This window comes from Trachinotus anak, unplaced genomic scaffold, assembly GCF_046630095.1.
Source record: "Trachinotus anak isolate AG129_WGS33_773 ecotype Australia unplaced genomic scaffold, CSIRO_AGI_Tana_v1 ptg000005l, whole genome shotgun sequence".
NCBI classification, from domain to species: domain Eukaryota; kingdom Metazoa; phylum Chordata; class Actinopteri; order Carangiformes; family Carangidae; genus Trachinotus; species Trachinotus anak.
The window spans coordinates 6,394,605-6,411,791 of NW_027273856.1; the positions used below are offsets into that span (position 1 = coordinate 6,394,605).

Sequence of the window (17,187 nt, forward strand, 5' to 3'; positions counted from 1 at the left end):
CCTTATATTTGACACAGCCAACCAGCTGCTGTATAGCAGGAGCAAGAGCTCCACAGGGAGCTGTGTGTGAACCAAATGCCACCCGAGGCTGGGTGGCATTAGGGCTCTCTGACTGGGAAGGGGTGGGGGTGGGGGAATCGAGGCTGGCAGTAGTGTGGCAGAGCAGCCAGGCCTGCGACTGCCATCTGTGCCAGTCACGCAAACCCAGGTGGCGCGTACGCCACAGTGATGCAAAGGTGAGCTCATCGGATAGCACCGTGCACGTCTGATTCATCCCAATTAGCTGCAGACGCCTCACTTCGTGGTTTGTCTTTGCACGTCCCCTGGGGGGGTGAGTGAGCCATGACAGTGTGGGATTTTGAGGGACAAGGAGGGTAATGAGGGAAGGAGAGATTGGATTCAAATCAGGACAGTGGAGGTAGAGGATGGAATGTCTTTATTTTGAAGGGTGATATTTTAACAGTTTTGTCTCCGGGTGCTCGGACGACAGATGTGTTTTCAGTGATGCTCTTCTGCCATCTAGTGGAGCTACATGTTGCTGCACCAGAGAGGACTTCTCTTATAACCAGCCACAGTTTGCTCTGTGTGCATAGATTAACAGGGAGTAAGGACAATCAATGATATTGACTGGAGGAAGAAAACCAAGAGGATATCACATGAGTCCTCCAAACCACACAAAATTAAAAGCATAGGTGTTTGAACAGGGTTTAGGGTGATAATAAATATTCTTTGTGAGCTATGGGTTGTTTTCACTAACTGATGTTATATACGGTTGGGTCTCTTTCCAGAAAAGGAGATGTATGGTGGTTGAGTGTGTGTGAATCTGAAACCTGAACACTTTAAAATATGACTGCTTTTACCAGTTCGCCCACCCACAGCAGGGATTTTACTGGATCTTTTAGCATCGTGTTTATGCACACTCTAAAACCTAAACGTGTGAAGTACCCCCTGTGACGGTGACTCACGTTAGTCTACGGTGACACATATTGATCCACACTACAAAATAAGAGCAGTCCTCAGGGATCTGTCACTCTACACAGCCGTTTATTTATGGCCCGGCTGATTTTAGAGAGCATAACCGTGGCTGTGCCAAGGGGGAATAAGGATGAGCCGCAAAGCAGCTGCACTTTTTGACATTTTTCTAAGCTTGATAGTCTAGATTTTGAATTTGTAATGAACATATCTTTTTGTTTTCCTTTTCTCCTTCTTATAATGAGTGTTTTCATTTTGCGCTTTGGGTGGTGGATGTGTCTTCTGATGAAAATGCAATAACTGCAGTGCACTTGCAAACATTAGCTTGACAAAAGGGAAGACATAATTATATTGATTAGGAAAGTTACAAAGATTATAAAAACACAAAAAGATACAAAGGGCTAGGGGTGCAGTCTGCATGCTGTCACCCAAATTAGAAACCGTCTTTCATGCCTGAGAAGCTCAGCAATAATTGATTACTCTCTTTTGATCGGCGCGATACGTTTTCACTTTTCAGACGCACATGGCTTTGATCATCAGTCTGAGTGAATGTTGATGTTCCCTTGATATTATCTTGTAGATGTGACATCCAAATACACTTAGAGGGGAGTTTGTATTAGCTCTGATTATATTTAAAATGGTTAAAGAAAACGAATGTGTGTATGTTTGTGTGGCATGTAGCCACACTTTTTCTTGTTTGATGTAATGAGATAAATTTGAAAATATATATAGCCTTAAATGCAAGAATTAAATCAGTAGTGTAGTGGTTTTTTTTCAGTGTCATTTAGTTTGATATTGATTTTGACAAATGCTTTCACTTATGCGGTCAATACTGGGCCGGCATGTTCAGTCGATACCCACGCCTCTGTCTGGGATTGTCTGAGTCTCTATCCATCTTGTAAGCCGCATTATGAGTTACCCACTTTGTCACCCTCCTGTCCTCTCCTTCACCCCCATCCAGAGGCGACGGTGCTGAGTTATGACGGCAGCATGTACCTGAAGATCATTATGCCGGTCACCATGCACACGGAGGCCGAGGACGTGGCGCTGCGGTTCATGTCCCAGCGGGCGTACGGCCTGCTCATGGCCACCACCTCCAAGGAGTCAGCGGACACCCTGCGGCTGGAGCTCGACGGAGGCCGAGTCAAGCTTACTGTGAACCTCGGTAGGCCCACTGTGATTCATCATAGATGTCCCCGCTAACTTTTCCCTCAGCATCCCCTGTCTCCTCATCTCCATGCTGTCTTTCAGCACTGTTGACTGTTGAACTTAAAGGAATGGTTTGGCATTTTGAGTTTAACCCCATTATCTTTTCCATCGTCAGATGGGTGGGGAAAAGTTTCCAAATTTGCCCCTCAGTTACATCAGATTTGTTTTGTATGATAGATTAAACTTTATTTCATTCATTGCACACAGTTCGCAGTGCAGTAAGCTAACAAGCTAACTTATCGACCCATCATTACCCATGGGCTTACATGAGGGATGCTAACAGTGCCTAAAGGCTCTTTATTTGAGAAAACTGAGGTTCAAATGCAGAAACTTCTCCTCCACAAATTGATTAAGTGCTTGCTGCAGCAAGATAAGACCAAAACAATGTGAGGTAAAATGTAAAGGCTTCCCCAGAACAGTTATCTTACCCACTGAGGGGAGCCACCCTGCAGTCATTTCTGTTCCATATCCTTTGACTCCTTGTTCCTCCCCGTCTTCATTCATTGCCCACCTTTTTTTGTTCCCTGTGAAACTCCCCAGCACCTCCTCCTGTTCGAAAGCTCCATCTGTAACAGTTTCTCTGGGCCGGCCCTGAACCTTGACCCACTAACCTGTCTCTAGAAGCTTCAAGGTGGCCTCGCTCCTGTCTCGCTCTTCCTCATGGTTCTGCTCTCTACCCTGTTTTTTTTTTTTTTTGTGGAGTTAGACGAAGGGCTGGTTGGTTTCACTTATGCCCAGTGGCGGTGCTAAGAGAAGATACAAGTTCTCATCATAAGTAATTACAGCTGAGCTCAAAGAAGGAGTGGATGTAAAGGGGTCTGAAAGGCAATCTTAGTGTGGAGAAGGTCAGCGAAATTGTAGAGTAAGGTTTGTAAGATGGATGGTTTCATAAAGAGCGCAAATGCATTCCCTCTAATAAAAGGCTGCATGAGAGCAGACCTTTTGACTTATTAAAATTTCACTGCAATGACTGTTAGCACTTTGGGGGACATGGGAATGACCTTCCAGCTCAGGATACAGTGAGTCTGTCCTGATCCTTTGACGTAACAGACTTTGAGCTGTGAACCAGGAGGAGCATGACAGAGGTGCACCCTGGGATATGGGAGTTTATGCCGCCATAGAGACAGGAAGCGGGTGGTGGGATAAACAAAGGTGGCCATTCCTCTTTTTCTGTCTCTCTCTCTCTCTTTCTCTTCTATCTGCTTCTCTCTCTTCTTCTGTCGCTCATAAACACCCTACCGGGCCACGATGGAACTTTTCATCCCTTCAATGGCCTGTATGTCTGCGGCCCTAGGATCAAGCAGTCAGAGAGACCGGCTCACAGCTGTAGTTGTCTGAAGTTGCACACACATTCAGACTTACTGTACACAGGGTCACAGCTTCACCTTTTAGCAATCCTCCAACCACACACCCAAAGCTTATCCATAAAGGGAAAGTCCTGAAATCAATTTGAATAAAAGTTTAAATGAAACACTGTTTACAGACACTACAGCTCTGCTCCGGATTTTCACGGGTCATTTACAAGGAAATTAATTACAGCTAAAGTGAAATGCATCAGTAGGGGATCCTCAATATCTTTAAGGCTTTAGTCCTTTTAGGATAATTAAAATCTTCCTAATTAATCATGAGGAAAGGCTTTAATTGGACACATTTAGTCCTAATGATATTTATTAGTGATGGATAATGATGATAACCTGTTCAGTGTGCAGTGTGTCAGCTGAAGCCATGACAGGACCTCTAACACTGTCAGATGACAACTGGGACGTTCTGTGTAAACACCATCAGACTTTCTTTTTATCGATTATCAGGAGAAAAATTCACATCATGAAGGGACAAGTTTCACATTTCAAAAAAAAAAAAAAAAAAAAAAAAATCAAGTATTTCAGAAAACATGACTGCATACAGAAAACCTATTATCTCCACATCTCTACAGAGTGACGCCGGTCCCTGGCTGTTTGTGTCCACTATTCTGTAGCGGTTGACAGCTCGAGACCACAACCCAACCACACTGCCACATGCACATCTCGTTTGCAGCCACTAGATGGGGCAGAATAGTAATGAATTAATTTTAAGACATGTGATTCTGGTGGGGGAATAACAATTTGATACTTCAGTGATTTAGTTATTTACTGACATTCTTCCAATGAAGGAACAAAGCCTCTTACCCACACCTTTATTTTTGTCCACCCACATGTAGCAGATACAGCACACTAGGGTCTTATTTCTCATGGTTTGTGTGCACCAGGCGTGAGGTGGCTGGGATGTGCAGATCACCCTTTCTCGTCATTTACACTATTGGGGTTCTCATGCCTGAGGTACTGCAGAAGGCAAATGCTTTAAAAGTGTCTTTGCACATCTGTTCTTGAAAGTTAGAGGTGCAAGACATTGGATCTGCTCTCAACATTTGTGCACATTTTTATTTCCTATCCTAGTAAAGAAAGCAAACTCTCCAAGTTATATAGGCTGTCTAATTCTGGCCAAAATCATTTGTAAGGTTGAAATTATTCGGCTCTATCTGACTTGTTCAATGACGTTAATCATATATTTTTGATATTTGAACAATCGAATGCTTTTTATAGTGTTATTAGAATTATTTTGATTTGCAAAAAGATAAAAAAAACAAGCTTTTGATATACAGTAAACTGTATGATATCGAAAAAGATGAAAAGTGCATGAGGTTTTTAGTAGAGGTTGTGTTAAATGTTTGATGCTCAGTATTTCAGAACTGTACTCCATCCGGATAGAACCTTATAATTCCAAGTACACAATTAGCATTTTTGATATGGTCTCTGAAATCACATTATTATTATTTATACAATAGAACACTTTACACACTTTATGGTGATAAAGAGAATGATAAAAGCAGAAGTGTCATCATGATGTTGATATTCCTGCTGTTTTGATCTCCATGGCGTAAGTCTTGCCTTCTGGTGTGCTTTGTGGGGGTGTCGGCTGGATGGAGGGATGGATGATGGGACTGACAGAAGAAAAGGGTGATCCTGACTCAGAGCCTGTCCCCGGATGGTGGCCCCAGAGCATTGCTTGGTTGTCTGCAGAATGTACCTTGAAGGATGTAAAATGTCTTTTTTTTCTATCTTTATCCTTTCTCCTCTTTCTTTCTTTCTTTCTCTTTCTTTTTTTTAATTTTTTTTAATTTGAACTCACCATTTCGCTCTCTCTCCCGCCAGATTGTATCAGGATAGACTGTAGCCTCAGTAAGTGGTTCTATCCATTTTTCTGACTAAAATGTATCTGTCTATCTCATCTTTATCCTGTGCAGTTGCCCTTTTCTGCTCTCTCCTAAACTCAGGATGAGTGACACCTCTCTCTTCACCCACATCTTACATATTTCCTTACCTTTCAGTAAGCATTGGTTAATTGCACACCTGTTTCTCTCATTGCTACATTGCCGCCTCATTTGTATGTCTGTCTCCATCTCCTTGTTCAATATATAATCTCAGTGGTATTTTTCTCCTTTCCATAAGTTCTGTCACTTTAATTTCCCCCCTTTTCTGTCAGAGATTTAATTAATGTTTCACTTGCATAATTATCAGGATTTTTCATCCTGCAGCCCTCTTCGCCCCACCACATTCAGCCATGAAATTATTTCATTAGCCCTCCCCTGAATATTACCCATTCTATTCATTTTCCTGTCAACTACCCCCCCCCCCAAAAAAAAACAAAACAAAAAAAAACAAAAAAAAACACACTCAGAAAAGGGCGACTTGACACTCCCCTGTTGGATGTCCCTATTTTGTATTATGCAGCGCTGAGTCTCGGCTCCGCTTGGCTGCACACACAGGTGCTGCTTGTTTTCTCTATGTGGGACAAACTGTAGTTTTTTGCCCCCAGAAAGCTAATTGCTTATCCTCTGAGAGATGGCAACACCTGGTGTGTGCTTGTTTTTGGAGAAAGCTAATGTTTTTCCGCCCCATGCTGACAGAATGGTAGCAAACTGTTATTTCTATCTTGGCCACTGACAATTGAGCAACTAGCCCACAGGTAAGTGCAGCCGGCCACAGTGACAAAAAAATGGAGAAAACCTCATGTTTGCAACAATGATTGTGTGTCTGTGTGTGCATGTTCAATTTTTGTGATGTTTTTGTGTGTGTGGAAAGGTGGGGACTTGACTTTGATCAACCTCTAACACCAGCTGAGAGCAGCTAATAGATGCTTTTTCATTTGCCCTCCAAAAGGTATGTTTAGTACGTTTAGAGAATGGGGCTGGATATTTATTGAGATATTGGTATTTAGCCTGAGTTTGCAGTCAGATAAGGTTCAACGTTTATATTTGGCATTAAAGGTAGAGTAAGCAGTGCCCAGACCTGTGCTATGAAGCAAGTTCAACAGTTCAAAAGTTATGAATTTAGGAGGCAGAGCTTCTGAAGGAACACTGACAGGAGTTTTGTTTTGTTGTTGAGTTTAAATATCAACGGCCTTTCTCCTGAGGCCTGGACTACGAAGCTGGATTTGGGGTGAGTGGGGTAACTTCAGGTTTAACTTTGGGTTTTCAGTTCTGTGACGGTGGTTCACTTCTTTCCGGGTTAAATCACCATGGTAACTGATGCTGAACCCCTAACCTGCTCTGGAGCAGGTTAACTTCGGAGGATCAGATCAAAACCCATCAACAGCCCAACTACTCACGGATCACTGGAAAAACTGGATTACCCATGTTGGCCAATGTTAGGTTAGGTTCCGTTAAGCCAGATAATGAAAAGTCAGTAGTTGGGCGGTTGACAGGTTCTGATTTGAGGTTTGTACCACCAAGCAAGTTCAACATACCCTGGATAACTTTTCATGACATGGTTTTACTGAACCTAAAATTGTTCATCCTGGATAACCTGTACGAGGAAGCTGGTTATCAGCTGGCTCAGTTAACCCTGGGTTTACCTATCACGTGAAAGAGGTGTAGTTTTTAATTATAAGCAACATTGTCAGAACCATGAATAAAATACTTCATATGATATGAGAAGAAAACGCTGATACCTGCAGGTTGATTCAGTTATAGTGACATTTAAAGTGATATTCAACAAGGTGAAATGTAAACAATATGATCACACGACTGGAATAAAAAAGAAACAGAAGTAATTTTCATTGATTAAAATCAGGCTAAAGAGATACTGCAAATAAGTGTGTGAATTATCATTATCAGTATTTTCCCTCTTTTGCCGGATGATGAACAAATTATTAGGAAGTTGTGATGGAGATAAAAAAAAAAAAAGTTTAAGTAATTTCAGACTGTTGCAGCTGCCACTCAGAGAGAAGAGACGAGAAGTAGTTGATGACTGCTGAGGTTAAACTGAAATGTTCATTTATAATCATGGGAAATATTATTATTATTATTATTATTATTATTTCAATATAACCATTGTTCTAATCAAAGACATCAGAGGGTTTAGTTTTTATTTCCAGTTCTCATCATCACAGAGTCTCCTCATGTTATTCTGATCAGCAGTGATGAAGAGAGTAAAAGCATCATCACTGTCAGGAATCCTGTCAGCTTAAAGAGTCTTTGTTCAGTTTAAATTCATCTGTAACAGTTATTAATATTAGTTATTTAGTGTGATAAACTCTTCTGTTTTTTGGAAATTGTTTTAAAACCAGAGCACTCTATATAGTAGTCTATATAAATATCTACTCCTCAATATAATTAATCATTTAATTGTAAACTCTTTTGTCCCTGTCAGGATCCTGTAGGAATGATGGTTCAGTTTTTCCAGTGATCTGATTGGCCAGTAGTTTGGCTGTTAACAGGTTTTAATCTGATCTGAAGTTCACCTGCTCTGGAGCACATAAGGAGTTCAGCATCAGTTACCATGGTGATGTAAGAAGTGTTAAACCTGAAGTTGCCTGGCTAACCCCGCATCCTGCTTCATAGTACAGGCCTCAGGAGAAAGACTGCTGATGTTTGAACTCAGCAAAACAAACATGCCCCTCCCCCCAGTGTTCCTTCAGAAGCTCCTGCTCCTAAATTCATGGACCTACTTTTTTTAGCACACACAGAACAGCTGAATTTGATTTTTAAAAAAGGTGTATTAAATAAAAAACTGCTTACTCTACCTTTAATTTGAAATTTGCAAAACATTTAATTGTGTTGTGGTGATGGTTAAAGTTAGAAAATCATTGTAGTCAGTGGAAGAGGCTCCTGTAGAGTCATCCAAATGTGGTTGTGTGTGAACCTCACTCATGTTCTGTGGCTCTGCTGTGTGCATGTGTCACATCTGTGCTCTCACAATGCACTTGAACACTGTGTGTGTCACTTTGTATGGAGTGCAATCCAAAAACTTCAAAAAGCCTCCACCGGGCGTGGAAGTGGCCACGGCGTATGACGAATTACACCACTTATTATGTGTGAAGCCACTGGCATGACACGCATTGAAATGCTCACAGGATGTCATACCACAGGTTGACCACTAGATGTCGTACAAGCACTGGGAATATTGTGTGATTTCTCTGTAGTGGGGAGGAGATGGAGACTGGGACTGTTTTGTCTTTTTATCCCACAACGGGGCTCTGAAACATTTCTTTTTTAGACTAGTTGGATTCTGCATTATCATAAATGATATAATTATTATATGGTGGGTTAGATTTGTTTGTTCTACTGGGAGAAATATTTTGTTTGTCAGGGTCATCAGGTCTTGCAGTTTTTCATAGACTCTACAAGCTGCCAGGCTTTCTTCAGAGAGCTACCGTGAAAATGGAAAGACCACTTTAGCCATTTAAAAAAAAAAATTCAGCTGTTGTGTTTAAATATTTATGTGGTTATTCACTGGTGCTGCTGGACCAACAATCTGTCACAGACTTGAAACACAGGTTTCAGCATTTTTTTTTTTTTTTTTTAATTTTGCGAGCAACATTTTATTTAACCTTTTATATTTCTTGGTTGACTGAGCACTGTTGTCCAGCAGTGCCTTGCTTTGTGGCCACTCAGTCACACACACAACACTTTATAAAAGACCCACAATATTAGTGTGTGAGTGTATAAAGGAGTGGGAGTGAGACTAGGGGGGAAAAAAAAGAGAGGGAGAGTGAACCAGGCAGAGCTACAGACAACAATTTATTCAGTGCCATGACATCTCCCGGTCGATTCCCCCTCCAGAGCCCTACAGTAAGTAAAGCCTTGAATTCGAGTAAGAAAATCTGGGTAACAAAGTCTCTCCACTGGCTGGGCCATGCAGATAGGTTTTCTTGCTCACATTTATTTAAGCTTCAGTGGCAGCAGCTAACAGAATAAAACCATAGCAGGGTAAGCAGCGCTATTGATGTTACACACACACACACACAGACTGAAAAGGCCACTGAGGAATAAAATATAAAATACTGTATATCCGTCATCTCTGGAATAACTAACCAGAATGTAATGTCTGAGCAACAGTGGCTAACATGCAACTACTAGTGTCTCCAGGGTAATTCTTGTGGGACATATGGGCATCGGTAGAATTTATCCACAATAGAATAGCTGCATCTATGTAAAAAAAAAAATATTATATTGGATTGAATGCTTCCCCTTTCCTGTTATAGATGCCTTGTTACTCCATTTCAGCACGGTGATCCCACCATGATATCAGCATCACATTACTGCATCATAACCTGTGCAAAGCACTTGCAAATCCAAACCAAAAGCGCAATAGCAACAGTAAGACTTCACAACAATCAGAAGAAGATCGATTTTGGGATACGGAGAAAGTTCTTCTGAGTCATTAGTGTACCACTCAAATAGTATTAACATACAGTATTGATTCTCCGTTACTGTTTCTCTGCTTGTGGAGTTGCAGTTTTGACCTTTTTATTTCTGGAATTTGGAGTGCTCCAAGAGACTCAGGAAGTGAAGGATCAGCCTTGTATTTTTACTGCAGTGCATCGTGACCCTGACCTCCCACCTTAATGCGACTAGATATGGTAGCGGAGCAGAGCTGTACAGCCCTCAGCTCCGGGTAAGGTCAGGATGTCAGGGTGATGATATGTGTTTGGAAAGTGGCCTTTCGGCAGCCAACAACACCCACTCTTAGCGATAGATGGGAGGAGATTTGGTGTGACATATGGCAAGGATGTGGGGCACCAGTACCCCGTCTGCTAATGTCACGCTCTTTGGCCTATCCACCTGAAAGTACTCCCCCCAGAGCAGACGGAGACACGCCTTGTGTCTGTGTAAAAATGGAAAAGGTAAAACACAGCTTAAAAATAAAGTACATAGAAATCACTCTGGATGATCTAGATCAGCAATTCCCAACCTTTTCCGACTCATGGTCCATGTGAAAACCTCAAAAATGGTGGCAACCCACATCTGACCACATGACTTTTTATTTGAATGAACAGGATCGGACATTTAGGATTTAACTTTTTTCTTTGACAGAGGCGTGGTCGCTTGTCGATTCACAACCTGTCTCTCGACTCTCTTTTATTTTAATTCTCCCTGTTGCTAACCAGCTATCCATTCTTATACTCCAGTTCCTCAGTGAGGATATTAACACATCCAGATGTCTGATGCAGGTGCGTTGGAGAATGTTAATTTGAACGAAAGAAAATCCTGCACACTGCTCTTACTCAGCATCACAATTTACTGGTCATTCTGAGCTTTCGTCTGACAGAGGCATGGAAAGACCAAAACATTATGATGACCAATAAATTGAGATGCAATAACAGTGAAATTATTTTTAAACATTGAAACTTATTTTTTTAAATATCATTATATCATTTCCCTAAAATTGTACTGTTTTGCAAATGGTTTGTCAGCCCACTTGCAAAATCTTCGCGGCCCACAGATTGGGAACCACTGATCTAGAACATTTTTTCATCACCGATAGCCAGCATTTAACTGAAGTACCTATCCACCTTGGTCACAGTGTCATCACTGTAATCTGCTAAGTGTGAAAAAAAAGTGCACCGTTGCTTTTAAGGGATTCAGCTATTTAAGATTGTCTGTGCATGGCAACCAAAACGCTTGGTTGAGGTCAGGGAAAGATTGCGGTTCCGGTTAATGCAAAGTTGAAGATTGACTGCAAGTCTGTGACAGGATGGGAACTCTGGTCTCCTGTTTGAAAGTCAAATGCTTGTCTATTCACAGGCACAGGACTTGGCACTGGATGTAAATTGTGAGTTGCCAGCTCATCCAGTATGAATCTAAATCCTAGCATTACTGGGCTGCACAGGAAATTATTGGATAGTCATGCAGTGAAAACATGGTGCTAGGCCAAGAAGGCTAGAGAGTAGCAAATGTTAAAGGCTCTCAAAACTCATTTTCTCAACCATCCTGTTATTATGAGCAGCAGGTTTTGGGACCATTATTATTTACATCTTCTTGGGTGCAGACTTCATTTACTGCCTGTGTTTGCATGTATATATATATATATATATATATATATATATATATATATATTTCTAAACACATTACCAGCAGCTTTCAGAGGCTTTAAGATGGAAATTAATGTAGTGTCATAGCAACAAGGACAACACTAATGATCTGCAAAATATTATTATATCTTATTATAAACCAGCAACAGTTATTTAGTAGATTATGACCATTTCACCACTTAACTGTGTGTTAATGGTATCCTGTCAGTTATGATAAACTATTACAAGCAAATATTTGCATTAGAAAAATATGACATTGGAAATTTAGGGAAATCTAGATAATATTTTAATCAGTGTTTTTACCAGCAGAGTTTTCAAGAAGTATATGCAAAATACTCATTTGCTATTCATATCACAATCTCATTTTTCAGAGATTCACAAGGTAAACAGGCTCTTTCTAGTGGAAAGTACACTGTGCAAATGTACACTGTAGTGATGTGTCTGTGCATGTTTAGAAAAGTGCTCTCTTCACTTTTACTTTCCTTTTTTATTCTGTGTTAGTGAAAAATCCATCTTTGTGAGAGTGAGTCAGACAAAGGGGACAGTGCCTAAAGCTAATGAGGGGAGGTGAGTGATAACAGTGACTTGACAACAGAGCCGCCTACAGCCTTTGTTGCACTTTGTATTGCTAATTTAGTTCAAACCAACTTGCACACTAAAATTTTATACAGAATAATGTGAGCAAGAATTGATCTAATCTGCCATTAATGTTTGGGACTAGGCAGTTTTTTTTTGTGTGTGTTTTGCTAGTTTGTTTTAATCACTGATGCTGGAGAGGATGACTGAAATTCTTCACCTGTCTGTGAACACACAGTAAGACACACTGTTAAACTGAGGGTAAGCCTTTTCCAGGCTTGAGTAAAGCATAATGGAAGCAATCTCCACTATGTTCTCCAGCCAATATTATTTTTCATAATCTGCTCTGCCTGCCAGAATGCCTGACTCACATGGAGAGATGCTTCACCATTAAAATGTTAAAGAGGAACTTAACATGCCCTGAATGTCTTGTTTTAGCCAACCTCCAGTGGTTTAACCTCTGGGCGCGCAGCAGTGAACACGTCCACACTCAGCATCACCACTGATTGAGTCAGAGAGTTATACCCTGTTTTTAATCAGCCTGGTGTATTAGAGTTAGCTACACCCAACATAAGGGATGGGTGTGGTTGTGTTTTGATTAACCAGCATCTTCCAGGGCTTAAATGAAGCTTATGCGGAAGTGCCAAAAACTGCAATCCCTCGAATGTCCACTCAAGGCTGCCTCCGAAAGCAAGTCAATCCCCATAGACTCCCATGTTAAAATATCCAACAAGCAGAAATAAACTTATTCACAGCCTGGTACGAAAAAACAGTTTTGGTTTATACAACTACTTTCCCCCTTAATGACAAATTTACAGGGGTGAATCTTTATATAACTCACTCATTTAAATTTTATTAAGGCCTAAAGTTATGTATAATCGAATGCGTGCCCTCTCTGAGTGACAGGTGGGTGAGTGTATGCTTGCCACCAATCAGCATGCACCAAAATCTCAGCTCCACGCACGCCCCACCCCTTTGCCCATGTTTGGATTAGCTGGGAGTTAGCCACTGCAAAGATAGTGACGGCAGAGCAGCCCACTCTGAGCTTCAAAACCACTATTCAGAAACCTGTGGGTGACGTCCTGGTGGCTATGTCCATCCTAATTTCCAGCTTTGATGCATCTGTAACCACATCCCACAGAGATGTCTCAGTGTCCACACTGCACCTTCATTACTGCAGTAAGTAAAACAAGATTTCTGAGGGTGTGAAGTTACTTTTTGTGGTACATACAATGTGTTTCAGACTTTTGGACCCACTGTAAAAATGCCATTGTGATGATTTTTTATTTGACTGCAATTTAGGCAGGCTCTGTTGAGCCCATGACAGCTGCTTCCAAACAACTTTGCCTCCTCTGGTAGAGTGAAACATCATGTTGTGGGTGCTAGAGACGTCTTCTAGCACCCACCAGCTCCAGGAAACCCCTGTCAAGCCACTGAGCACTTAATGTATAGAATGGAAAACTATGGCAGAAGGATGTTTAGTATACGAATATATTGACTGGTGGTGTGAGATAGCGAGCGCAGCTAACCTTGGTCATGTCAGTAAAAAACAAAACCTATGGTATCAAATTAATTACAAGAGGCAAACCAAGATAGGGAAATCAATACATTTGGAAGCATGCACAAAATAATATTGATTTTTACTTAGTAGTAACTAAGTATTTCACTTTATTTTTCCAACGACCTACTCCCTATCCTATAATTGAGTAATTTTCCAGCTAAATGAGTTTGGGTCTGTATCTTTAGCTTTTTTATTTCACAATAGCACACTGATGACTAATAGTGCCAAGGGATGAGTACATTTCCATCCACTGCTGTCACAGAAACGTGCACCCCCACAAACACAGATGCACATGGACGCACACATGCCTTCACAGATGCTTGCATCACTTGAAACATATTGTGGGCAGAGAAATTAGATTTTACCCTGACACACACACTGAAATACAACATATCTCTGTATCCAAAGCCGTCACTTTCCTCAGTCGTGGCTGCTTCCACCCAGGTTGTCAGGTGTCACACTCCTCTTCCATGTGTTTTTCACTGTCATGACTACTGAGATGTAGCAGGGTTCCTGCAGCACAGTTTCCATTTCCACTGCAGACACAGTACACGTGTTGAGAGACAGCAGGTATTGCTGCCATTTTAAATTTGAATGGATGGTTTGTTCAGGCTGTGTATTGTATTGCATTGGGTTCTTATCTCTCACCCCAGCTCTCTCTGACTTGTCTCAGAGCAGATGGCTCTTTTACTTTCTCAGTGAATCACAAATATTGAATTTGAATGAGTTTCCAATCACTCACTTAAATCATGAGTCATCGCTTCCTATCTCAGCCAAATAGCTGTCAAAGATGGATTTGCAGTAGGTACTAGAAGCTGCCGACATCCTACAGTTTGCAAAGTTTAAGCATGTACCAGAATTAGAACTGTATGAAATTTATTTTGGAGATGCTTGGATTTGGATTTGATTTTTAAAGGCAATTTAATGCTCCATTGGAGGATTGCCCCTTTTATTTAATGTTCATTTCAACCTCCAAAACTCTAGGCCAAATGTGATGCAATGAGCCAATAAGAGGAGTGTATTATTAACATAATGCCTTGGATCTGTGCACCCTCAGAAACGGAACGCCATTTGATATAAATAGATCCATGTTAAAAGCAATCATCTAGTTCAGCGATGGACAACAGCAATTAATTTCACATTTCCCGGCACTTAACAAGTTTAAATATAATTAACAGTCATCTGTGTTGTACTAGTACGATGCTAAGCATGAGTGAGAAAATATATAGTCAGTCAACACACTGGATATATGCAGCCCTGCTGGCAGTTGCCTAGAAGGAGTGTGCTGTCACACACAAATCATCTTTAAAAGGCTGTGAAAAAAAAAAAAAAAAACATACACATAAATATCTGCTCCATGGATGCAAAATCATTTAATTTCCACACATTTTATCATATTTTGCTCCTTGCATGTTTTAATGGAAATGAACCAAATGCATCTTAAAATGTTAAACAGAAGTGACCTAATAAAAAAGTGCTTTGAAGCCTATATGAACTTCAAAAGAATATGTAATCAGAACATTTTTTTTCCCAACCACAGCTGGAATGCAGTGTGCAAGAGGGTGTTTGAGTGGGAACACCCCCATGCATGGTAAATTGTATATGTACACATGTGTCTGTTAATGTTTACATTACAATGTACCGTGACCTCCAGCTCTGTCACTGTGCATAGTGTGAATGTGACGGTTAGAAATTTCTGGCAACTGAGATCATCTGTCACATAGCCGAGGGTAGTTGCTTTAGCAGGTAGAAAAGCTTAAGTACAAACACATGAATATGTAATTGGTAGATGCCAGATGTATTACTCTGTATGACTGAGTATAAAGCTGTGGTTAAGAAATGATGAAACCCTTTTGGTATCTACTCACTTCCTACCAACAGCTTTTGTATATTATTATCATATAGGTTTTATTCATCAGTCATAGAAAATGGCCTATGATTCTGACCTTTGAAGCCTGGGTAAGGGTAGGCCTGGGTATCAGACTTTAATACTATTATGGATCGATCAAATTGGTTTGATACGGTTGAGGATCAGAAAATGCCTTGCCATTCGATACCAAATGTAAGGAGTGAATGAGTAAATCTCATCACCATGGTACCTCCTTCCTGCCCTCAGCCTCCGAACCGTAGCTGGGAGCTCTCCAGTTCGTTTAGCCTGGCTCGTAAATTAGCTGGTAACTAGTTTTGGGTCCAGACTGCTCTGCTGGGGAATGATGAGGCATTGAAATGGTGTTGAAATAGCAAACTTTATTCCCCTTCTGGCAGCAAACATGATTTCTGACCTTTCACTACTTTAATGCTGCATTCCTAAGTTTAGCTTGACACTTTTTTTTTGCCACCTGTAACATGTAGTTTTACTGCGGCTGCAATAACATGCAGTTCCTTATCACTCACAGACACAAGAGAAATCTACTTCCCACCAACCACTTGATCACAGCATCACACCCACGAGGCCTCTGGCTTTAAAGGGGAAAGCTGGGCTAACAAGTGAGAGAGTCAATAAGCATGCAGTGTTCTTGGACCATGATCTAATAATGCTAATGATTGGCTCTTCATTTACACAACACATTCAAGTGTGTAAAGAAACTGGACTTAAAAATGAGATGTAGTAAAACTGAAACTTGTACTGTAATTTTCTTTATGTTAAAATGGATTAGATAAAATTGGTATCAACACTCTGCCTGTTATGCACAAGCAGAGTGTGGACCTGGACTAAATTTGTCCATCACAGTTTCATAGTGAACCAAGCATTTATTTACACTTCTTATAATATAACATAAAATTAGTCTAATGTTGTGATTTGTACCATTGCCCAAAACTCTCCCATGAATAATTAAGAGTACTTAGTACAACCCTTTTCAACAACACACAGTTTTTAACGCCATTGAAACAGCAAAAAGTAACATGGACACACCCTAAATGCACTTGCGCCACATGCTTTAGACTATGTTTTTGGACAGTTAAAGTAGAGCTCTATGGCTCAATTCCAAAGTCTAGATTAGTAACCAAGTGTGACCTTTCTAGATAGAAATATTTTCAAACAGACAGTTTATTGACTTGCACTATCTTGTAATTGTTGTAATCATTTAAATATATTTTATATGTGATGCAGATTACCTTTATATTTCTTTTGTTGCTGTTAAAAGCAACTCAGAAGAGAGACAATCAGCCAAAACATTCCACCATTCCACCTAACTGCACAAATGAGCCGAAGAGCTGTTATTGCCAAGTACTCACAAATGAAAGGGCAATACTCCAGCTGAAGGACATGCTGAGAAGGTGATGAACCGTGGTTGCATGAAAACAACTGACCTTACAAAGCTTAGTCTTGTATCATTTATTTTGCTATTTTTAAAGCAATGCTGTATTCTGATTCAGTGTTCAACAGCCTAGAAATTTCAGCGACTGTCTCACTGTCAAAGGCCCTTTCCTCGCTGTTGAAGCCAACAGAGAGAGAAGTTTAAGCAGGGGGGGAGAGAAATGGTAAAGAAACCTAAATTGACAAAGTAGAGCAATGG

General features: G+C 40.7%; 1 protein-coding gene across 6 annotated transcripts in view; it reads left to right on the top strand.

The window, feature by feature from the left end:
* nrxn2b (neurexin 2b) overlaps positions 1-17,187 on the top strand; it is a 692,879-nt gene that overhangs the window by 334,710 nt on the left and 340,982 nt on the right. For 5 of the 6 annotated variants that reach the window (XM_071478063.1, XM_071478062.1, XM_071478058.1 and 2 more), the window contains 2 exons: positions 1,934-2,137; positions 5,370-5,396. In XM_071478063.1, coding sequence (XP_071334164.1) covers positions 1,934-2,137; positions 5,370-5,396 — 231 coding nt within the window. The remainder of the gene's footprint in view (positions 1-1,933; positions 2,138-5,369; positions 5,397-17,187) is intronic. The other variant, XM_071478060.1, reaches the window with a different exon arrangement.